The sequence below is a fragment of the Anopheles coluzzii genome, chromosome 3 (assembly GCF_943734685.1).
Source record: "Anopheles coluzzii chromosome 3, AcolN3, whole genome shotgun sequence".
NCBI classification, from domain to species: Eukaryota; Metazoa; Arthropoda; class Insecta; order Diptera; family Culicidae; genus Anopheles; species Anopheles coluzzii.
The window spans coordinates 31,383,141-31,408,782 of NC_064671.1; the positions used below are offsets into that span (position 1 = coordinate 31,383,141).

A 25,642-nucleotide genomic window follows, 5' to 3' on the forward strand; every position below is an offset into this window, starting at 1 on the left:
TGCAGTTCTTTGCGGTTGTTGTATCATTACTCCCCGTATGCCTTTCCGGGCAGATAGTGTGGAAATTGCTCTCTATGCCCAGGGAAATTGGCACTCTGTACACACTGAAGCACGCTCCGAGCGCGAAGTGTACGCTGGCACGAGTATCATTTCAGTTGTTTCGCTCCCGGTATAAGCCCTTTTTTAAGTGTTTCGCCTTGTTTCACTCTTCCGCGGCCCCTGCTCGCGATTTGCGCCACCCCCGAAGCGCACCCGCAAAAGATGAATTAACGGGTGGGAGCATGCTCATACACGCGCGCGCACGCCCTGCAAAGGAAAACGGAACTCACCATTATCCTCGGCAATCAGCAGCAGCCAAATCGGTCTCTCTTTCTTTCTATCTCTTCCCGTCTTGTGCAATTAGCTACCCACCAGCTTGCAGCATAGTGCACCCCCAGTAAGGTGTTCAGCGCTGCTTCCTGTTTAATGTGTACGTTCAATTGCTTTTGGAACTAAACAGTTTTCTTCTGCGAGGCGCACATACGCACACGCAGAGGAAGCATGAATTATGTGCTTCCGTGTGGGTAGATTTCGCTCTTAAATGTTGCTTGCTTTAGATACGCTTTTCATCCGGCTGCAATGTAAAGTGGGAAGGAAAATGGCCCTTTTAATCAATGCCACTGCTGTGCTGTGGTGCAACAGTGTCCGGGAATGACCTTTGGACGTTTCCTAGCCCAATTGCAAGGCACAACCAAACTTCTTTGGTGGTTTCGCAAGAGCACGAGAGTGGGAGGATTTTGGAGAGTTAATGGCGTATAAACCGTAAATGCATCATTCTTCACGCTTGATGTGACAAGCGCAGCACCGTCTGATGCACTTCCATCAAAGGGGTGTTTGCGTGATGGTGCCGTCATCGTCGTCGTCGTCTGCCGAAGGAAACCGTATGGTGGATGACTAATGACACATCTCGGTTGCCAAGTGGAGTTTCTCAAAACCATCGGCTAGATTTATGCACTACCGGGGGAAGAAAAGGGCAGGTTCCTTTTTTACTTCGGTTCGTTTCCTGTGCATGGGTAGAGTGTCTCGCGAATGATGGTATTTATATATCTTCACTTCCAACAAAGTATTACAAATTAGAGTGCACGTCTTTTTCGTTTCAGTTTCAGTTTGGCAAAACGTGCGTCAGTTTGTGGCCGTCTCAGGTCTTATTTGAGATATGGAAGCGTGTTTTTATGTCTGTCCCGGTATGGCTTATGAATAGAAACTTGCTGGGTTTACCCAGACACGCGTTTGAGTGTTTTGCCGTTACCTGTACTAAGGTACTTCTAAATATCTGAAGGACGTTTTGTCGCCTTGCCTTTGGGTAGAATGATACGTGCTTATGTGTGTGTGTGTTGCTAGGGTTGCTGTATACTTTACACTTCAGTTTCAACCCGGTTCCAATCATACCTGTTCGTAATAGCTGACCTGCAACCTGCTTTCGATTTAATTACATGCACAGACACTTACTCGCTTATCGGGAAAAGGTTCCCCCCTCCTTTTAACATGATGTTGGCCTGCACTACTAGTGCGCTAAGGGGTAGTCCAACTAACTGTCCATAAATTCCACCACTCACAAGTGCATTACCCCGTTTGCAGCACTGGCACCACCACCATCACTCTCCCCTATTCGATCACGCTCCTCGGGCTGCTGCAAACCCGACAGACCAATTAATCTATCAATTACAACCATTTACCGGACAGTTTGACCGAAAACAAACTGATAACGCTCTAGCACGCAACACACCATAAATAATAATTCCCGAGCACTATCCCACACACACACACACACACACACTATTATCAGAACGCTTGTGTCGTGTTGCGATAGTGATGCAACGGCGGAAGGCTCTAGGCTTCACATGTCACGGTCGTGTGCGCCCTTTTCCGGTGTTCAATTTCAATCGACCATTGAGGATAGGCACTTGAGCGTCTCTGGAATAGTATGTCTAGATGCTCACTAGGACGGTGGGTATGGTTCGCTGTGGCCGTCACGTTACGTTCGACAACTTCCGGGCCTCCCCAAAATAAAAAAAAAACCCTTCTCAGCTCGTCGAAGATTGATGTCTCCAGTGGTATTAGAACCAGGGTTTTCGGATGGTGCTGTGCCATCATATCAGCTCACCTCTCATTGGACCAAAGTCCACAAAGCCATAGAAGAAAAAAATCCGAAGCATAACCCTATCAATCTTAGTCCCAGAGATGAGATTTCCACCATCCAAGCGCGTTGCATCTCGCCCGCAGGATGGATGAGATTTTCTCGGTGTGAACGATGTGTTTGTTTACTATTTATTTGGCTTCTTCCTGGGGCTGTGGAATGTACCGGTGATGCGGGGAGCGATTCCCACTATCGCACAGTTGCACACGATCCCAACGGGGAACGACTTCCGGTCGTCAGTTGACGGAGAGTGCATTTTTCACACGTCCATTTGAGCGATGGCGGGATATGAGATACGGGGACTATACGGTAAGAAATTCAAATCACACATCCAGAACTTCGTACAAAATGTCTAGAGATTGATGTGTTGTTTTGTGATGTTCTTTACAGGTAAGAGGTTTAGGTACCAGTCTTCAATTTTTTTGTACCTCTTTCAGGCAATGTTCAAGTAGGATTATTTAGAAGGCTGATGGGGCGGTCCTTGTTATGGTGCACACTATTTGCCAGATGTGAACAGGATTTTGTGCCTGTTTCCATTCAAAAGACACTGGGGAAAACCTGAGACTTTTTGAATATTGGTTGTAGTTTGTACCTTTTGGATTTTGAGCTACCTGTGTGGAATATTGTCCTGATCGCTTTGTGGTTAAAATTTTATTGTACATCCTAACGTTTGCAAACCATAACTCAAACCCAATTATTTTAATGTATATTCCATAAATGCTGAAGTCGTCTATAATTCAAATTTCTCAAAAATCTTTGTAAAAATACAATAAGGGAATGAAGAATTTTTTAATTTTCTAATGTGTTTATCCATTGAAATATGAACAATTTCTTGTGTTAAATTGCAGAAAATAGTCTTAAAGGAAAAATTATAAACAAACTTTATTCAAGCATTGAGAGTTCTGAGAACTCTTCACTGATTTGTTAATAGCTCTAAGTCATTATTGCACGCTCTTTCTTGAAATAATCTAATTGATATTCCATTAATTCCTCATCTGAACAATGTGCTCAGTGTTTGCACCCTTCAACTTCCAGTTTCAATGCCAAATCATTTGTTTTGACCAAAACTGGGATAGTTGGGGGTTGTTTAACAATTAACGATTTAACTGGGTTTCAGGGTTGTGAAGTTGCAGCACGTCCTAACTGCAATTGCAATTGGCTGGATGTGTTCAAAACCATAACTGATGAACAGTCAAGAAACCTTACTTGCATTAGCTTACTTGCATTTTTAGAGCATTTTTGTGAAAGTAGTTCTTGGAAAACATTACATTATTGCGTGCTTGCGTGTCTTAAATACTGTGTTTTCGACGACATTCGCAAAAGATAAGCAACTGCTTAGTAACAGTTAGATAGTTAATATAAATAACTTGATTTTTGCGCCATTAATATCTTAAAAAGTGTACCATTTCTAAATGAGCCCATGCTTTACATATTATATGTGCTTCTGTAATCATGAATATCAATATCCCTTGACACCGATCCCTCAATTCAACTCAGTTAGAAGAGCAAGCCTATTCGCAAATACCTACCGGACTCTGCCACCCTGTAATTGCTTCATTACTAAGCGATGTGTCAATCTTCACTGGCAAAGCAAACGAGTGGTGCTGGACGCTTGGGAGATCGCCGAACAGAATACGCCACATTTGAAATGGAAATCGGCTGCATGATCTCCATGTACTACTCTATACCGCTCGAAGACACAGCTTCCGTGGCTCCCTTGACATAGACGCACCACCGCATCGTGTCACCGTTGGCCGTCGAAGATTGATTTCTCCTTCGGTGCTTAATTAGAAGTAATGCGACCTAATTGCCATCGAGGGGACGGTTGATGTTTGCCTGATCGCGCAATAGGGGAATGGGGAAATGCAAATATTGCCCTCTCCGAGCATCATGTGCATTCGCGGATACAGAAACTAGCAGTTAGAGGTGCATTATACGAAATGCAAATGGCCGAGATTGAGGTGTGCTGTAGAGGTTCCGATGATACCCTGCTACCAGATATCCAGCAAAGGAAAAGCAATTTTCTTTATCGACGAAGAAACCGTATAATTATAGATATTACAAACGTATCTAATGCATCACAATCGCTCATTTTCTCTCTTACAGTGGATGAACTACTAGCAGCTGCTGAGCGGCCTCTCTCTCCACCCTTGGCGTCTGCGGAGCATCAGCCACCAGCACACGACGCTGGTAATAATCATACGCAAGAAGCTTCACTCGCAGCGGCAATCGGTAGCACAGGTCAGTAGTACTGGCACTGCTGGGTTGGCTGTGTATGCCTCACCCAACGCGCCCATCCATCATCCGTCGAATGCGACCCGCGTACGGTAGCAATTTCTTATTTAAATTAGCGAAAATTGACGCTCCCGTCCTCCGGGGGTAGCTCCTTAATTGTGTCACGTTGAAACTTCCATTCCATGCTGGATTCATCTCTCCGCGACCTTTGCCTTAAAGTGTGGTGTGGTTTGCGTTAAAATCACACTGTGCGAGTGCTTCAACTCGCAGTCATTCCTACTCCTCACTTCCACGCAATGCCATTTTTCGCAACACCTTCACCTAATGTCACACGGCAACGCTCTCCAGTTGCTCGTAAGACAATTTAATCGTGCCCGCTGTGTTGAAGTGGTACAACCACTTCCATAAAGTAATGCACTTTAATCCTTGCACAGTGTGTAACGATCGTACCAGAGGGGGTCGATTGAGCGTGAAGCATTCAGAGGTGCAACAGGTGAGAGCCCACCGAGGAAGGCTTACCCTGTGCTGTTGCTGCCGTAGTAGGCATAATTTGTTTGGCTATAATTGTAATTTTATGTGGCACTTTTTGTGCCCGTGCGGCAATAACTTAACCACTAACACGCGCCTAAGTGCATCGTTCGTTCGTTGGGATTTACCCCGACCCGGTGGTGATCCACTCGTGGTCGAGGGGTAGATTTCAATTACCATTCCCCCCCGTTACCGGTTAGAAGTTTGATTTGAATTTTATTTCCAATTTGTTTGTACAAGCTGTGTTTGTCCCCGCCGGTCTCTAAGAGCTGCCTCAAACAAGCTTTTTATCGCGCCGTTACAGCTGTAGCGATGATTTTTTATTACGCGTCACTGATTCATGCGTTGGGTTTTATGCGCAAACTGCACTGCGCTATGGAAAAGTTTTCAACGGCAAGTGCAAAACCGCCCCACTCTGTCCAGATGAAAACTTTCCATTGCCATTTCGGCCAGTTTTCTAGCTGTGTGGAGATGTAATTTCCATTTCCGGTACAGCTCTATAACACCGAGATAACACCCTTTTTTGCGCAAGAAGCAAAGGTGCAAGTGACAATGAGTAGTTTCGCAGTTTATAATTGCACATTTACCCATAAATAGTGCCGTAAATAACAACCCTCCGATCGACCCACTGTTTCCAATCATGCATACTCCAACCCGCATACTGCAGCCGATCGTCGATCAGTGTGAACCTTGCCCAGTGCCATTCATTGTCTTATGTCATTTGTCATATGGTTTTATCATTTTTTCCCCCAACCCGGTTTCTTTTAACATTTTAATCGCTTGTTCGCGGGTATGTTTTGTGCGTTGCTTTATCTTACCCCGTTGTCTGCTGCTGCCAACGTGCCATGGTTGAATGAGGGCTTCTGCGCGTACAACAAGCACAGAACCGTTCGCAGACGACTTGTTGCTGGCGATCAACTCGGCGTGTCACCTTGATGATCGATAAGATTTTAAAAGATGCCAAGCGCCTTCTACGTACGGTGTAAATCGCAAAGATATGCAAACCGGGCACGAAATGAGGATGCTTTATAAGAGCAGCGACCAGTCGGGACCTCTGCGCCTGCGATTAATTGGATTATAAATGTGAATAATGGGTGTATAAGTTGTTGAGAAAATTTATGTCCTGTTTTGCGCTCGGCTCATAATTGGACGATAGCGCTCATTAGTTAGCGACTTTGTCGTCCATCGCCAAAGCTCGTTGAGGTAAATCGCATCCAACCGCAGAGGACGATCTAATAAGGACCGTGTGCTTGTCGCCTCGTCAACGTTATCGGACCGATCCATCGTTAATTTTTGGGAAACACTCCAAACCATCATCCCACAATCGACGTTTTGGGGTATAGATCGAGAGTGAAACTGGGAAACTACTCCAACCCTTCTTGTTTACCGTTCATCATTCCAAGTTCCAAGAGTTGGTGCGGTTTGATTATGCGTGTTGCCATAAATTATGCAAAGTTCCAGCTTCATCACGAAGATTTTGGAGGTAACGAACGACCACGCGATCAACGCCATCGCGCGGTCCCCCGTCCTCCGCGGCCCAGTGACATTCGGGTTCGGGTTTTGGTGTGGATCATTTTTATTTCGTCTTTTATAGCGATCCGTAGCGAATGGTTTGAGTTTCTTCTCGCCCACATCATACGTACGCAGGCAAAAACGGGAAATGAATAACTCTTTTTTGTTTGCAGGTCGCGTGGGCTTTTGGGAGATGAGCCCAGGAAAAAAGATGTTCGATTTCATTGCGTGGCGTGTGATCGATATGGATCGATAGGATCGTTCGCGTGGCTCAGCGAATGTGGAGCTGATCTATCGTGGGGATGAGTTTTGATTTAAATATGGGATTATTTATTTAACAACGGATTAGCAAGAGCGCTTATAAGCAATAAAGCGTTTGTTTACAGCTACATACTGTTAATTTGATTTATTTCTAACGATCAACATTTGACTTGGATAGGTTTTCGGTTCTTCTTTCGAGATTTAAATGCAAAAGAAACTGTTCCTTCAGTAAAATAATCCATTTTACTGAAAACATCGTCTAATGTATATGACTCTGCTCTTGTTTTCCGATTTTTTAACGTTTGAACATGCATATTTTCATTGTGTAGGTGAATAATACCAAGTCACGATCAAAACAATATTAAAACCGATCATTCAGACGTATTCTAACCTACATTGGTATCTTGTAGGTATTTGCCACACAAGTTTTCTAATGATGTTGATTGTGAACAATAGCGAATTTCCAACTGAGATATCAGTGAAGCAATCAAAAGGCCAGTATGTTCTCCAGTGTCTTTAACTGAACTCGTGAATCACTTTCGAGTGTGTCTCTTTCGTAGAAAGCCGTAGATAGCATTGATCGGAACGATCCCTCAAACATCACGTTCTATTGAGATAACGTGACGTTTGTTCTTGCTTCTGATGTGCCTTTTTCTCTTCCACGTAACTCGAAACGTTTAATATATCACGGTCGACTAACGCTATGACTCACGCGGGTACAGTATCTACCCTCTCGCTGTGTCAACTCGCCGGTGACAGTAAGTGGACGAATCCTGTCAGCCCCAGATCATACCATCCAACCGCTTCGCTCTGGCTTCGTTTGTCAATTTCAATTAATTTTCATTGAACTCCCACCGGACGGATCGGTTTGCATCGGAGTTGGCCACACTCCAATCGCGTTGCGCGCGTTGATGGAGTGGAATTTAGATTTCATTAGACGCAGGACACGCTCTCACGGGTCGTGCAGTTGCCAAGGGTTTGTAATTTCATTGAAGCTTCCTGGTGTGAGCTAGCCAAGTGTATAAACCAGCACTCTGTTTGTAACCTTTTCCAACTCTTCTGTTGATGATGCATCGTAGAGTACGAAAGTGCCTTACCTTTACAGTCGTCCGGGAAGGAAACAGGAAGCAGCTGTGTTGGATGAGGATTGGGTTGTAAAACCCACGGCAACGACACGGCAACTCTCTTCGGCTGCCCGTTTGCTTGCACTAATTGGTTACGGAGCGCAGATTTGGCTAGTGGCGAACCTTCTCTTTCCCCATCCTTTCCGCAGTCTTTGATATTTGCTCCACGGTAATAAATAATCGCCCCAACTGGTGGATGAAATCGGTGGGCACAAGCAAAAGCGTGTGTCGCTAGAACCCTAGCCAGGTTTTGATGAGAGGCGTTGATGAATGGCAACCAAACACACACACACATAGCGATGTATGCCACCGATATGTCTTCACAATCTTGGGAAGGAGAGGTGAGGTGTTGTCCTGTCGCCCTGTGGCAGGTTTGTAATCTCCCGAAACAGGTGTATGTCATGGTTATGTAAGTTTATAAATAATCGCACACTTGAAATACTCGCTCGCCTATTGACACTGCCCACCACCTCTCCTTCCTTTTATTACTCCCTACTCTCTCCCCTCCCTCTTTTCGTGTTGTGCTCTAGATTTCAGCAACCAAAAGTGCAGTGTTTGAACGACTCGCATCCTCCCCACACAGCTCACATGTTCTTCCAAATCTCTCGACTCTTCAGCGGACAAACAGTCCGAGCACACGGTGCAGTGGGTTTGTTTGATCTTTGAATAGTTTTATTTGATTTCGGACCGGCCCGTGTCGAGAGCACCGTTACAAGGGTACCGCCCCAACCAGCTCGGTTTGGATGCAATAACATTCAAAGCGCAATTTACCGGACCAAGCGACGGTAGGGTGGTGTGTATGTGCGTAATGATCGTACGCCAACGAAATTTTGCTTCCCTTGTAGTTTCGCTGCAACCAATTTGGATGGAATCTAGCAGGGGAAGAGTTAGGTCGGAGTCAGCGGGGAGAAGTAAAGCAAATTAAAATTGCACTTTAAAACAAAATGTTGCGCGAGAGATAAAACTTTGAAATACAAACTAATGAGATTGGCTGCCGCCCGTGGCAGCTTCCAGCGCTGACGTGTGGGTGGGTGGGTCGAGCTGTCGTTTCATGCCGTCCATCAAGCTCCAAGACTGGGTTGGAAGGAATTGGAATTGCTCGCGAAGGTGTGGCGCGGGGCCTCCTCACTGCTGCTCACAAGTTACTGCCTCGACAACCTACTGCCAACCTACCTAGTTCTGGTGTATTGCTCTCCTGCAGGCGACAGGCGTTTGCAAGCAACACGGATATCACCCATTACAGGCACAGCTATCCCTTCCAACAAACCTGCAACGCGAATCAACCGTACGGACGTGTACCATGAATGAAATGGTTGAATGATTTGCGCTCTAGCTAAGTTCGTCATTCCCCGTTTGGTATCGTATCGCATCCATACGCACACTCCGTACCGGGCGTCCGAAAATATATTTGGTCATATTTTCTAATTACAGTGCGCAATGGTGCGCACTCGGGGTAAACCGGAGGACCTGGGCAGAGGACGCGACTCGCAATGAATTTTCAATTGCTTCGCTTTTATATCAGCCATAAATCTGCCCCGAGTCTCGCAGTCGGTTGAGGCTCCGATTCTATGTTTCCTGTGTCGGTCCGGGGGGGGAGGGACTCGAGATGTTACAGACGAGTAGATGGAAAGATCGTGGTTTGAGTGCCTCGAACTCTCCAGGTTCGGTGATACGTGCCGTACATTAGTCGCCAGGAAACGTAAATCTGTCTAAGATCGTTGACCGAATGTCAAACACCATTCGTTGCTGTATGTTCAAACGACATTTGGACAGGGAGAAGCACACTCGAAAAAGTGATCCTAGAATAAATAGCTTAAATTAAAACCATTCGACACCACCGGGACTAAGAGATGGAAATGAACTCCGAAGCGAAGACTTCCCTGTGTGTGTATGTGTGTATGTCTGTGGGGACAGTGTGCCGGTGCCAAAATAAAACCGTTCGGCGACGTGACCGTTTCCGCGATGAGCAGCAATAAAATCAATCCCAACGCTCCCGTTCTACAACCCGACGACGCCCGTGTCAATGTACTCCTGCTCTACACGATTCTTTACCTCCGGCCCAAAAGGAAAGCCCAATTTCGGATCGGCACGACTCCCCCGCATCTGGTTCGCCGGGAGAACCATAAACAGGGATTCACGACCGTGGCAGCTTGAACCTGGGGCGACTAGTTTATTGCATCTTTGTCGCCACGCGCCTTTAATGGCAATTGGGTGTCGATCCCGACGATCGCCCTCTGTCAGAGGTGTCAAACTCATTTGGCGGGCCGCAATCTTGCACTCCAGGTTTATGCCTAAAAGTTGTCCGATCATTCCAAATCAGGTCCGGAGGTAATTTATTTCTAATCAATTAATTTTTGTTTCGAAATTGATGTTTTCGGATCAGGTGTTGTACTCTTGTTCTACCAGAAAGATGTTGCGAAGACAGTGTACAGAGAATCTGTATGATCTCAGAGTCTAGAGCAGTTGGAATGATCCATCAGAGATCCTGTTCCTGAAACAATAACTTTGAAATTGAGAATGTTTTGAAGCATTGTTTGTATGTGTAGAATATAAATTTACTTATTTGTATGGGAAGAAAGTAGATTTTTATACAAAGAGTACAGGCCTTGAGCCATAGTACTGGTATGTAAAGCACATGGTATTGGTATATTTGTCATCTAGCTAGTCGCTTCAAACTATCTCCGGCGCGCAATATCACCGCGCAATCCTATTGCGCAGTGTAAAGCTATTTATTGAGAACGATTTGCTTCGGAGCGTGAACTTTCCCCAGGGATCAAAAATGGCAAATTCCGCATCGTCTAAGTAGCAACTACCACATCTGACGGGGTAGCAACTACCCTTTCAACCGCACCTAAGCCCACCATTGCTCATTGCTCCTCGACCATTAGACGAGCGGGTGTGTGCGGCTTATTATCCGCCATTATCGTCCCGAGTGCAAGCAAATCGCTGCCTCCGTAACTGTTCTTTGTGTGCTGGATGCGAAGGGTGACAAGGATAAATTCCACGGCTGTCGCGAGTGGACCCTCCTCAATGCCCCACTAGGCACGTACCCGCGAGAGCACGAACCTTTACGTCACCTTTACTCCATCAGCATGTAGCTGTAACTCCACCACCACCTCCACCTTCACGGTGGCATCTCTTAATTTGTGCTTGCGGCCAGTGCTTGCTGGTCGTCGCGCAAAAAAAACTACCGGTGATAGCGCTCACAGACTCCTACGTGCGCCCTTCAGGAGAGTGGCCTGAGATTAAATCTTCGTGTTGCAAATTGTCGACCAGAGTCGGCTCAGGCTCCCTCGTCCGCCTCTGTCCCCTACAGATTTTTTCCAATAGCCTTTGTGTATGTTTACGGTGCTTATCGCGCCTTGTATGCAAAGCGACAGGCCCGATTTCCCCGCGCTCTGGGTGGCAGTTTCCAAGACAACGCGCCTCGGTCGCCGAAAGCCCTTGGAGGGTGCAACTACTAGTGCGCGATTAGCACACACTTTGCTCACACACGATCTCGATCGCGAAAGTGGATTCGCGTCGGCAATGGTCCAGTGTGTTAAAAAATCGCGTTAAATCACTTGTTCTCTATTCTGTCGATACACTAGCACCCCTAGGTGGTGAGGGCTTTGTTTTTACGCGACACAGCGAGTGCCATTGCGCGCGTTTTTTTATTAATACCCGCGTAGGCTGTAGGAATTCCAGCGCGAGCCGACAAGTAGCGCAAGAACGCGAAATGTCACACCAGAATGAAATGTCGTTCGGTCGTTCTGGATGTGGTGAAGCCTACGGACTATCCCCTCTCCCCGGGGTTTCAATGTCGATGATGGCGAGAATAATTGACGTGTTAATGGATTTCTAATGAAGTTGTTCCTCCACGGCTAGATGTTCCGACCGGGGGGAAATCGTTGTTTACAAAGCAATAGGACCCTGCTCTACTGCTATCTTAAACAATCAACCAGCTTGCGAACAAACGAGCGTCAAGTACAAATGTTTCTGTAGCACCCTTATCGATGTAGGAAAGAGATCAAAGCCCACATACACCATCACATACAAAGTGGTGTTTTTTCCGCGTTTTTACACACGGTATCTCGGTGAGTATTCCAATGTTTGATTTGAATAATGCCCCACATTAATCGCGGGATAAAACTGCAATCCATCTCTGTGGTGGCAATTGATGTAGCGTCGTGTGGCACTGACGGTGATATGATTCAACCGCATATCTAGATACCTCCCACGTCGGTTGGCAACATCATCGGCATTGTTATTTCCCATTGAAGCAAGCCACCTACGAAACCCCCTCATCTCATCTCACGGTTGGTTGAACTTTAGCGATGGAATTCGATAATTGATCGCTAATACGCGTGCGTCTGTGTGTGTGTGTGTGTTTCTATCGCGTTTAGTGTTAAACTCTCTGTGAAGGTATCCGTGTTACGCTCAAATGACGTCCAAGTGAACCCCCCGAAGCTTGAAAACAAAACACAAAACCTACGCCTCCGGTTCTGATCTTCAAAAGACCTCCAAATCTCGCACACGACCCTCTATTGCTGCTGGAAGCGAATGCAGCCAAATTTATGAATATTGTGGCCGGCCCGGCGGCATTAATGCTCGCTACATGTACTACGCCTTCATCTCGTCGGATTGCGCCTCGCTCCACACAAACAAAAAAGTTAAGTGTTTTGGGGCCAATTAAAATGCTTCGCTCCGGTTCGAAGCTGCTGCTTGGAAGTGCGCAAAACGATCCCGGTGCGTTCGCCCCCGGTCTGCCTTTTTTCTGCCGCCGACGTATACGCCTGCGCACTGGATGTACTCCTACTGTTTCTTTTCTGGTGTTACCTTTACTCACCCCACAAATAAAAGGGTTTACATCGCCCTGCACAGAGTCGCGTGCGTATTTTAATGAACTTCCAGTGTTGCGTGTGCACCCATCCCATGCTCTCCCACAGCCGAAAACGATCCTGAGGAGCTAATTATTGGTGAGATTTCGTTTTAGTTGCCCACGGAACCCAAGAACCTGCGGATGACAGAAGTTCGGTGTAAGGATCTCGCAATAGTTTCAATGCGAACGAACAGTTCTAATTTCGAGCTTTTAAAGGATGTGTTGCCGAGTTGGCTTTTGGAATGGGTTTACAAATTCAAATGACTTTAAGTGTCTCCCCCTTGTCCCTCCCCAGACACATAAACTCTCCGTTCCCTCTATGTCCTCCTTTTCTTGAAGATCTCCTCTGCGGAACACAAACGCGAATGTCTGGTAGCTGCGAGAATGTGCCGAGGATTGGTCGTGGTAGCGTAGAATGTCTTGAGCGTCAGACGTTTTTCCTTTCTTTTTTCTTTCTTCTGCTCTTTTTCATTTCAGCTCCACAGAAACGGTAGCTAAAGTGCTATCAGCAGCACGGTGTGGAGCTTTTAACCGCTTCTTCTCGTTTCTCGCTATTTAAGTTTCGCCCACCAAGCCGCATGCGTACACAGCGCGCGATCCGATTCTGAGCGTCCGCAGACTTCCTTTCGGTTCGCTGGATTGTGCTAATATATATCTCCCCCACTCAAATCCCTTTGCTGCTGGATGCTGTTGCGTCCGTACCGGCTTTTTCGCCTTTGCTTTGTCGTCGTTACGGGTTTCATTCTCTCCAGTTTTTGTTTTTGTGTTGCTCCACACGAAAAGGAAGGCGATTCTTTACCACACAGAACAGCATGCCCGGGAAGCACCTCGTTCCAGCGTCGATCCTTGACGCATCGCACCGTGATCTTTGAGTCGCATCGAACGGCGAAGAAGGCGGGTGCCGGATGGCAGTCAGTCAGTCAGGCGGCCGGGGTGGTCGCACAAATTTACGCGCGGACACGAAAACACTGTTATGCTTTTAAGCATAAGCCGCCGCCGCCGGTGTGTGCGCGCGCGCGCCCGAGAGCGCGACGCGTTTTTTGCGCGGGCCACACCTTTGGTGCTTTTGCTGTTGTTCGTCGCTTGCGTTTTGCGCGGAGGTTTGAGGTGGCTCTTGAAAGGCCGTTACGGTTTGAAAGACTAGATTCAGGGCTTCCCGTGTATGGTGGCATAAGAGGGGGGGTTGAAATATTATGCAAATCATGTTGTGCTGTGGTGCTTGGCTGGCTCTCTTATTGTGCTTTGGCCTCTTGCCGGACGTGCGGGCGGGCAGCAAATTCTATTTATTGAGTGCGACATTTTAAAGTTTTCGCATCTTTTTATTCTTGAATGAACTCTCCTGTCCTAATGGCCGTTTCATGCTGCTGCATGCTGCAACGGAAATGGAAAAATGGAGATGTGTAGCCTTTTCGACGCTAACACATTTCTCCCATTTTAACGTAGGAAGTGGTGACTATGTAACCCCCACCTTCGCTCAGGTACATGATTTTGTTAATGAGTATTTACCGAGATTAAAACACGCTGCGATGGCGGTAAGGAGGAAGTCTTAATGTGGCTTTACCGCTTTTAAGTCAGCTTAAGTCATGCAAATAATTTTATGCAAATTCGCCCAATAGTGCACCGCAGACACGCTATTCATCTTGGACGGAATGGAAACGAATCTATGGACATTCGTCCAGCTCTACGAGCTGCCCACCGGTCGGTACCGGCACTTTGAACGATCATATTCGGTATGCAGCTGCCGGGAGTGCATTATAATCAAGACACCAACACGGCTGAATCTCGTTTGTTTAATTGGATTATCCGCGATTATGGGCACGGGATTATTGTGCAGCATGCCTCGGCGCCCGGGGGCCCTCCTCGTGTTTGTCTTCTTGGGGTGTGGGTGGTGCTGATCCCCTCACACTACTTAAGATAATGCATATCGAAGTTTTTTGCTTTGTTCTCTTCCCATTTTCAATCCATCTCCATAACGACGACCACGATGATGATGATGAAGGTGCCAAAAGATTAACCTCCGTGCGTTCTCTGTAAAAGGTGTGCCGAAGAGGAGGAGGAGGAGAAGTCACACAAGCGTTGGCACAATTTTCCAGCACTGGTTGGTGAATGGGACAAATAAATTATATTCCCCAGCACGCGACACACAGGGACAGCAGTGCTAATACGGTTGGTAAGGAAATGGGCGCAAGTAAATCCGGCTTAATGTGTGTGTTTGTGTCTCTTGCGGCTTTGCGCGAGGAAGCTTATGGTAAAAGCGAAGGCAAAGGTCGCATGTACGATGGAACCACACACACACACACACACGCATGGATGGGGGATATAATTTCCAGCCGTGTTGCTAATGCGACAGCTCGTTGATTAAAAGCGAATCACGCGGTTGCTCATTTGCACGCCGGCTTAAAGACACATCAATTTAATTGCGAACCCTTGACTTCTGCCAATGCAGTACAATGGTGTAGTGATGTTGGGTACTGGAAACTTGTTTATGGACTGTTAAGTTTCTTATTGAGTTGGTAGTAAAAACGTGGACAGTTTTATTTGAATGCAATGCAATGCAATGCAATGAATATTTTGTCATAAAATGCTGCCAGCGAAAGCAGTTCGGTCCGCACAACGGTTATAGCGGAACATGGGGCAAAATAGGGAAATTTAGCGTTTTTGTTGTGAATCTCATTTAATAAAATACTTAACACTGATAATTTACTGCATTTGATGTTATTAAATGTTATTCTGGGACTCTTTATAACCGTGATTTTTGTCTATAAATTGAGAAATATAAATGATAGTTAAAAATCATGCAATGCAATTCATCACTTCATCATATCCCTGAAGCCATAAATCAATTCATATTTTAGGGTATAATGAAGAAGATCAGCTTGAAGGATTTGACCTCTGCAAATTTCACATTAAAGCTTACAAGTTGCTTAGTTCTTGCAATTATTACGGACAAAAGATTAAACAATGTTTTTGTCTTTTTGCGTTTTGGCTACAAAACAGGTCGTTGCGAGTTGTTATGAGCTCCAAAATGTGACACTTATATAATTCCAAATCAAAATATTTGCTTCATAAAAATCATTTAAATTGTTAACAAACCTTATTTCAGTGACGACTTAATACATTTAAAAATTTTACACATTACTTACATTTTTCGATATTGTTCCAGCAGTACCCATTTTGCCCCTGCATGCACATTTTTCTCGAATAAAATATATTTTTTACATCTCTCTGTGTTACAACACAAAATAGAGTCTACATTCGGGGAAATTGAACGGAATAAAATCTCCCAAATATTACCCTCCATCAGCTCGCTTACAGTTTCGTGCCAGATAACGTGCCGTTGAACAATTGATTGGAAAATTTTAGCACTCATTTCACTGTCCTCATTACAACCATTTTTTACACGATCCTATTCTGCCGGTCCGCATGTTGTTGTGCACTGTCCTCCGCTGCAGATTTCAATCGCTCCGGACGCAATTAGTGTCTGTGATAGGAATGGGTGCGACCGGTGGCCACCGCAGCAAATACCTTTTAACACCGGCCAAAGGTGATGGAGAAATTTTAATTAAAATGCAAATTTTCGACCTCGCATTGCATTTTTCCGTAGTGTGGTGGGATATGGCAGGGTGTGGATGTGTAAGAAGGGAGGTTACAGCGGGTATAAATATAAATTTCAAAAATGCATTCCGCTATGCAAATCTACGGCGCGCGCGATCTCTCCCCCGAATCTGCAATCTGTGGCCGGTTTGTGCCCTGTGCGTAATGTCGCCGCCCATTTCTCATGAAGGTGTTGAAAAGCGTCACAAGATGAAAAGGGAATGGCATGGGGAGCGCGTGCTTCAAGAGAGGAGAAATGGTTTGATGTTGTGTCTGGCGGGCAACATACAACGGCGTGTGCTGCTACTGTCATATAAAGTGAGCTACTTTATGATCGCTTCTGACCTCATTGTTGCTGCTGCTCTCCTGCAATGCTTCTAGCGGGGAGCTTCACGATGATCGCGGAGACATTAATTTTATTCACTTCGTGCGATTCTTGCTCGTCACAAGCGAAGCAGTTTGGATAGAATAAACGAACGTTCAATATTTATCGTTCTGATCGGGCGGGCGGAGGAAAAAATAAGATAACATTACCTGTTTTCCGACTGTAAGATACCGACTTTTTTTTTGTTGAAAATGAGATAAACTTAATGCAACATTTTACTTTGTTATCAAAACAGATTGGTCTCTATTTTACGCATTTAACGACTCGCAATTATGTTGACAGGGGTTTGAAATTTAAATACAGGCATTTCAATCACATCTTGCCGGTGCCGTGACCAGGATATGCTGTTCACAATTTCTTGGCCCCGGATCGGGGAATGGACAACGCAGCAGGAAGAGTGCCAATTGTATTGTGAGGTTTTGTGAAATATTCTTATGCTTTTTTTCCTTTCCCTGCTCGCTACATTGTTGCTCACAATCGCCTGTCGGCTATGGTAATGTACAGGTTCGCCCCGAGCCCGGGGGATGATTAGATCCTGACAGACAGCTTGAAGTTGATCGTTTACAAGTTTGTGTTAAAAAATTCACTCCTCCCGCTCGTCTAGCCCCCAATCATCCCATCATCTGTCCGCCGTTCGAACTGTCCGTTCTTTTGCACCTTGCTTGGTTCTTTTCTACTCTCGGCCCAACCTGTACAAACGATCCTGTGTGCCTTACATACACGCGCGTTTGAAAGGCCCTTACCCCAGCCCTGCTGCTGCTGCTCGTAAAATGAAAAGAAACGAGTGTAATAATAAAATCTGATTCCTTAACACTTGAAAAGGCACGACCAAGAACCAAAAGAACCTTTGCGCCCGGGCGCGAAGGTGGCGTAGAGAAAACGTGGACGAGATCGCGTCCACACACATAAAAAGAGAGTGAGAGACGGGAACGAAATGAACGCAACGATGATGAGGTAAAATCGAAACCAAAGCGGCCAAAATGGGAAAGAAAAGGAAACAAAAACTCAACACACAGACATAGGGAACAGGACAAACTAAACGGATAAAGTGTGTGCGAGAAGCGAACGTTGCAAGCTGTACAAAAAAAGGCAATGTATAAAAGTCGAAGCAAAGAAAAGGCCCCGCGGGTCGAACGTCATCCCATGCCGGGATCGGGACGCGGAAGAATCCGGAGAAGTGCTAACGAAAATAATAGAAGCAAAACATTAACCCACACACCAATCAAGCTGGTTAGAAAACAAGAATAACAGACTCTCGAGCAAAGGAGCGTACGAAACCGCGCACAATTGACGAGAAAAGGAAGCGATCTTTTGTGTATATTGATGGTAAGATCGTCTGGTAAGATCGTGCTTTTTGTGTTTCTCCGTTCATTGTGTGTCTCTCTGTGTGTATGTGTGCTCTCTCGCATTTGGAATAATTTTGTATAGAATAGATGGGTGAAGTAAAAAATGATGATGGGGCCAGAAGCATTGCATTGAAATGAGATAAATATTACAGCCCAGCCAAGCTTTTGTTCGGCCATTCGCCCTCCTCTGTAAGATCATCCTACCCCCGTGGTAAGCTTTGTTCCAGGGTCTTCTTCGCTTTTTTTTCGATGTGTTCTTCGGCTGAAGGTGAAGAACTGAAGGTGGCTTAGAATCTGACAGTTTTTCTATTGTGTTTTGATCGTTAGTTTCGTACTGCCCAGGTTTAGGGTAATGACGACAGCAACAGGTAGTGTTCGGCAGGGTGAAGGTACCTTTTCCAAGCTTCCCACTGCTAGTGTTCTTATGACCCACGGAAGGCCCCTAGGGACCCTGTTGGGATTCTTCGAAATCCCGGGTGTAAAGTGTGAATGTCCCCGCTGCTTGTGCAGAGGTTTCAAAGCGAAATGTTCATTTGATCTGCATGTGCTCGTCTATGTACGATATGGCATCGGTACAAGGGTAGTAAGGACATTTCGCACGAAGACAGACACCTGCTTGCTTTTGTGGGGGTAATCAATTTTTATCCCGAAGTGCACCTGTTCTTGTCTGACGAAATATTGAAGTATTTTTAAAAGATGTAGCAATTTTGTATTTTTTATTCCGTTTTCCTTGTTTTATGTTACTTTTTTATCCTTCACTCTTTCTCTCGTAAGCCAATCATCTCCGATTGTTTTGTCTAGGTTGACAATTGTATAGCCTGGGGGGGGCCTGGCCCGAGAAAGATTCGTCGTGCGAATTCTCGCGGCGGAGTAAAGCAATCAAATTCCTTTCGCCAGGTCGCCGATGGTGCCGAATTCTCTGCCAGCATAACAAAGCGCTGGCATACCAACGTCCTCGTCGTTGTCGTCCTGTTTTGAGGGTGCGTACGAGCGTGGTGTGGAATTTCTCCCGTTCCTGTTTTCGCAATGTCTGACTTTTGCAGCGCCCTGCCGGCGGATACCGGCAGACGTCCGCTGCGCTGGGAAGAAAGTGCGAGAAAAGATTAAGACCGAATGTTTAATGAATTGCACTGGCTGACGCGGCGGTCTCTTCGCAATCCAATTGCTTTTCCAACCTCCGCTTCCTCTTTCTCTCTTACGAAACTGTCGTCCCAGAGATTCAGATGTTACAGCGAGGGGCCCATTTTGTGTTGCCCCGGCGCAAATCCGGCAGACAAATATATCAGCGAAAAACGATCCCAGACTGGTGTTGAGGGGGGGGGGGGCTTCCGGGGACCATGGCTAGAAAGCAGGGAGTGCTCGTAGAATTTTCACAGACGTAGAATTTCCCTTTTTGCGTTTGTGTGCACGAGTCGAAAGGGGACAGGGATGGGAACAGATCTTAAATCAAAACAAAAACAGAAACGCGTAGAGAGCTCCCTCTCTCTGTGCTGTGTTGGCGCAGTTTCGACATGGCAAAATCCTTGGATTCATCCGGCCGGGGGATATTTAAACTGCCTGGTGGTCGGTGTGGCAGTCTGGCCCGGGAGCTAGGAGACAACCGGGCAGGGAAATGAGGTTTCCGTCTGAGATGTCGCATCGGTGTCGTTCTAGTGCCGCTGGGCGGATGAGACAGGGAGTCACGAGAAGGGGGGGGGGGGGGGGGAACGCGGAACTATTTTTAAGCATACGACACTCGGTCTGGTGTGCCCTGAAGCTGACTAAAGGCCCAAACACACGTACACACACACACGCGAACGGCTTGGCTGACCGTCCGTCTACCGCACAACCGTCCGCGAGCGTCGTCGCGTTGTTGTGTCGCAAGACGAATCATTAACGTCGATCCGAACCAGCGTAATCTATGTCGTCTGTCTGTAATCTATTTTTGCGAAATACATAACAATATTGTGTCGTCTGTCCCCATACATCCTTCCCTTACTTAAACCTCGCCCCCCCGCTCCCCCCATTTCGGGGTCGCGTTTATTTGCGTTTTCTCATACCTTTGGCGTCCGGTTTGTGGAATGTGTCGCCCGTTTTTCCCTTTTTTTCAGCTCTCTCTCTTTCTCTCTGCTCACCAAATAATCGTTGTTTTGGTCAAACGCTAGGGTGAGGGTGTGGTGGGTGAACGAAACTTTTAGGGGCAGTGTGGCTATTTTTAAAGAAGCAGACAACACGCAGCACGGAAGTGTCCTAATCGCTAGAGAAAGCAACTTCTATCACTTTTTGTTTTATTTTTTTGGCTAGGAGGACCCAAAAATCACACTCAGATGCCCCGTTACTAGAAAGGGTTTTTTTCGATCGGAACAAGGAAGGGACGATCGTCCCATCACGATCAGACTTCATGTAACATGTATGTGATGGGCTTATTAGGCGTGTGATTACTACAATTCGATGCGATAAGAAGAAATGAACAATAGTGGAAGGTTATCTTTCAATTGACTATTAAGACAACGCTAGCAAACACACAGACACACACGCTGTATGCTGTAAACTTCGATAAGGAAACGAGTTAATGCAACCATAATTTCAAAGTCAAATGCATTACTGCAGTTTGCTTACTAAACATTTTCTAATTTATTTCTTCAATCATGAATCTCCACTACCTTCGGGCATGATCGCGCTTGATTGGTTTAGGAATTGCTTTTCCCGTTTATTCAATTTTCTATACAATTGTGTTTCAATGCTCAAAAAAGCTCCCCATACCTGTGCACCAACCCCCCCAACGAGCACCTCTTGAAGCAAACAATTGATTTTGATAGATCGGTTAAATATTTCACGTTTATGCTGTGCTGCCAGGAGTGGGCCCCTTACGATCGTTATTCCCGCTTTTCTCACCTTAAACCCGCGCACGGAATAACCCGACATTATTTATCTTCCAGCAGAGTGGGCAGAGGGAACGGGTGGGGATGGAAGCAACGGGTGCAAAGGGAACAGGAACAAGGGGGAATCCAAGAGAACTCCGAAAAAAAAGCTCAATGTTTGACACCACAAACACTGGAAGAGGAGGAGGAGGAGGAAGATGGTGGTATGATGGGAGGAAGGGAGCTGAAACGCGAGACGATGGTTTGAAAATTTAAATTCTGTCTGGATCGGGTCACAACTGTTTTGGGACAGAATGGTTTCTTTTGGTGGTGAATTGGTTGCGCGAGTGGAGAAGGAGGCTTGTGGGGACGAAGGGGGTGCTGAATTGTCAAAACCTCGCTCTCGCTTGGGCCGCGGCGGGTTTTCCGGTGGATTCTCCTCCATTCCAAGAACGTATCGTTTGCCTTTTACGATCGCAGCGCGGGGTCTCTTCTTTTCTCGTACCCCCTCCCCGCGGCTAGGGCTGATCGTATGGAAAAAAAGGGATATCGAGTTCGTTAAAGATAGAAAGAGAGATGTGGTGGTGGGTAGGGAACACATACTCTGAGGCATCATAGCGAGCGGGACGCGAGATGAATGTTTATGTTTTATCGTCTCCGCGGTGCTATCTCGAGAGAATCGAAACGTTTATTATTTTATCGCAGGGACGGGCAAATCGGGGTCACTTACTTACACGATCATTGAGCCGTTTGAGCTGAGTAATCGATGCTTGTTTGTGTTCTCTTATTGGAAAACTTGACTTTTTAGTTGCAGTCGAACCAAAGCTGAAATTAAAAAAAAAACGTTTCTAGCTAAGGGAGAATTATACTAAATACGTTGATTTTCGAATGTGTAATAATATTTAAATAGATAATTATCACCACACTGAATGGAATTCGTAATTGATCATTTTTTAATTAATAAAAATTCATCTAGAAATACTCCCACACGAAAACATTGCAAAACGAGCTGCCTACCCCTGACTTAAAATCCATTTATGCTGTTTTATGCTCTCGGCCGCTCTCGCAGGCACACAGAAAGCGAGAGATAAACGCTCATTTTAAATCTCAGTGTGTGTTAGTGCGTGCGAAGTGTTGGTGAGAGATTTTCCTACTGCGAAACAAGACAGAAAGAGATAGAGAGCGCGCGCGCCCGCGATGGAGAGAGAACCTCTACGTACTTCACGTATGTGTGTGCGTGTGAGGTGCTATGAGGGCTCGCTCTTCTAGCAAAGCAAAACAAAAGCAAACGCCATCGCGCCTGAACCGGGCTGCCGCGGGGGTACAACAGATCTGCGCTGTAACTGTGTTAGTTAGTTCGACTTGAACCGCGCGAGCGAGTGGACGTGGTTGTGTACGGTCGGTCGCTGTTCTTTTTTATCGATTTTGCGTTCTAACACAACTGCTGCTGGCCGCTGCCATTGATTAGAGAGCCAGTTTTATGTGTTGACAGCAAGCCAAAGACAGTGCAGTGTGCGGCATTCATTAGAGCGCATAGAAAAGTGGATATTTGTACGACTAGTGCGTGTGCGTATGTGGCGCACACTCTATTTGTTGTGTCTGGTCCAGTCGAATGGCGGAAGCACAGCGCGGCAGAATACGACGACAGTTTGATCCGGAAGACGGAGCTGTCTAAAACGCGCTCTGCCCCGTAGCAAATTACGTCACGCAAAAGCAGCTGCAAAAGAACAACAACAGCCGGGGCCAACCAGCCGCCAGCGTCAGTACACTAGAAGTTTAACAATCGCACAATCATCGCCATTTGCTGAATTGATTTCCACCGCGTTTTGGAGCACACCGTCTGCGTCTGTGTGTGTGTGTGCGTCTAGAAATGTCACGATTAGAAATGATCCTTCGACACGTCGCCGTCACTGTTGCTGCTGCTGCTGCTGTGTGATTAGAAAGCACAAGCGCTGCGCTGATGCGAATTCTGACAGCTGTGTGCGGGCGCGTTTGACAGCGCGCGAGTTTGTTTACACACACATAGGAAAGAGGGGGAAACGATAGCACCCCAACGGTGGCGGAGAAGGAGGAGGAAGTGCATTTCACGTCACCAAATCGACATCAAACACAACAACAGCACAACAACAAACAGGGCACAATCGATTGCCATCCACAAACACTGCCGCTGCTGCTGCTGCATTTGCGCATTATTTCCCGAGTCTCGGGAAGTCAATTTCTGTTGTTTGCTGCAAATAGCAGAAAAGAAGGTGATAGTCGGCAGCAAAAACAACAGAGGGGTGGTTCACATCAAAAAACGGGGAGGGAGGCTTAAGATACAGTGTTTGAAAGTGTCTCACTATCGCTGCGTGTGTAGTAGTAGTGTTTGAAGAATAGCAGCAAATTTACAATCTCTCCCGCCTGTGTTGTGTTGAGCTTCTTTCAAGTGTGCCATTCACAGAGTGTATTAAAAAGTCATAAAAGATCTGCGTCACACAGAAATAATTTCAGTGCATATTACTTTACTCACAACCGAGATTATTACACAAGCAACGCCGCCACAAGGTCAATGTGTTTTTGTTGGTGCGAAATCGTCACAAAGAAAGCTCCTTCGATCGATTTAGGGAGGAAGAGCGTAGCAGTGTGATTCCGTATGTGTACGCAGCATGGTTGGTACTGCCGCGAATGTAAATAATAGTGTTGGTTGTGTGCGAAAATAGCCAAAGGAGTTGAAGAAGAAAAAAAAGGAAGAAGAACGAAAATATCAAACACGTTGTTATTGGTGATTGTATTGTATCGGGAAAACGGTCCTAATAGAAAAAAGAGCGGCCACGAATCAACAGCCAACAGAGAAAACAGCAGCGGCGCTTCACAGCACAACAGACATGGCGCCGAAATCGAGAAAAAAGAAGGCAAATGGTAAATAATAAATTAGAACACAGAAATTGTATATTTCCCCCCTCCCCCAAGCAAAGGGGCTCGGGCAGCATAAAACATGTGATTCTCGCGACGATTGAATTCCATTTTTCTTCCCAAAACACACACACACACACAAACACCATTGCATTGTACTTTCTGTCACAACTCGAACCCCCCCCCCCCCCCCCCCCCCCCGAAACGCTGCGACGCTGTGAAGTCGTTTGTTGTTGTCCTCCGGTGGCCATTTCCATTCTCATTCAGTTTTTATCATGCAGGGGTGATGCGGGAGGGACATCCCTTGGGCTCACACATCGGCGGCACAGAACTGTGCATCGAACAAAAAAATGGGGGTGAATTGCATTTGCAACGGCGTCGCCGCACAATCCGTTGCCATTTTTTTTAATTCGTTTCGTTCGCTTTTATTCAGAAGTAACGGCCAAGATCGCGTATTTTGTGTGTGTGTGCGCACGCTTCACCCTCCCCCCCCCCCCCCCCCCTCAGCAGTCAGCAAAGCACAGCGCAGTTATCGTACGCCAGGATCGTCTGTGGCGGATTCTGTGGATTCTCGTCGTGCCTTCGACGAGCGGCACGAGCGAATTGTCCCGCGGAACTGGAGTCGAGCGCGGGCGTGCGTGTGTGTGTGTGGAAGGTGTGCATCGTGGGCATAACTCGAAGCCGTCCATTCTTGGACCACCCCAACCCCACTCCATCCCCCCCGGAGTGCATTGAATGGAAAGAATCATATTTTACAGTAGACGACGGCGGCGACTGCGATGTGCGCGCGCGATGTTATGATTAGAGGCGCCCGAGTTCTGCCCTCGATGCTGCGCTGCATCGGTTAGTTTATTCCCAACTGTTTTTATGCTTTCGCATAATACATGCTGCTTGCTGCGGATATGCTCTCTCTCTCTCTCTTACTCGTGCTCTTGTTTGCACATTTTCTTTGCGCTTCGCAAGATGCTTCGACGATCGAGTTCACTTCCTCGCCAGGGCAAGGCTAGTGGAGAGCATTGCGGTTTGCTTTCCTTACCTGTCCGACCTTTTCTTGGCTTTAAACAAAAAGGGAATTGTCCGGGACTTGACCCAAGTGAAGTGAAAATCGTTTGAACTTCCCCTAAAAATCACATAATTGCAAGAAGGCTCATGTTTGAGGCTCAAAATAATTCATTTTTCAATCGAAACCGTTTAGAGGTGAGGATAATGATTCGGCAACCATTCGGCGTTTGGTTGTTATTATAAAGGAAATTCTTGAGTTCTTGACTTTGTAAATCATATCTTTCATTCTAATCGTTTTGATCACATCTCAAAGCTTCTTCGCTAGCTTCTTCACTCGAAACTCCACGTTTCTACGTTTTCCCTAATTTTCGGCTCCTTTTCATTCTTCCTACCCAAACTATCTTGGCACTGTTCTTTATCGTGTTTTGTCTCGGGACTTCCGTCACGAGATCGAGCGACACACGTCCCATTTCATGAATATTTGAAACGAACAGGCGAAGAAAGGTTGAAAACTGTCGCCATGATCGTGTGCACGTGAGAATGTTTTTAATTAGGCAGAAAGAAGATCGCGCTTTTCCTCTCCGTCGACCAAAATCGGTCGCAACTGGTTTTTCTCCACCACCCGTTTCCTTGTGACTTTTTCGGGGGTTCGTCGTCCTACGCCGGGGACTTTTTTTTCCTACGTTTCGGTTAAAAGATAAGGAAAGTGATTATTTATTCCGGCTTGGTTGAATAGTGCCGGATGGAGCCCTTGCGTTGCGTTGTTGGACGAAAAGCAGGATGGTGGATATGGTAAAGCACTTCGAACGAGTTGGTTTTTGGGTAAATTGGAAGAAGCGAGTCTAACAGACACACAAAAAGAAGATAGTTTTAATGTGGAAAAGTG

General features: G+C 46.3%; 1 protein-coding gene across 5 annotated transcripts in view; it reads left to right on the top strand.

Annotated features, from left to right (window-relative positions):
- Positions 1-25,642, top strand: part of LOC120958566 (bone morphogenetic protein receptor type-1B) — a 135,795-nt gene that overhangs the window by 80,405 nt on the left and 29,748 nt on the right. For 2 of the 5 annotated variants that reach the window (XM_040381453.2, XM_040381455.2), the window contains exon 2: positions 4,283-4,417. The exons of 1 other annotated variant lie outside the window; for it this stretch is intronic. In XM_040381453.2, the coding sequence (XP_040237387.1) occupies positions 4,283-4,417 (135 nt within the window). Of the gene's footprint in view, positions 1-4,282; positions 4,418-22,188; positions 23,761-25,642 lie in introns of those variants that run through there. 2 more of the 5 variants (XM_049609894.1, XM_040381456.2) reach the window with 2 other exon arrangements.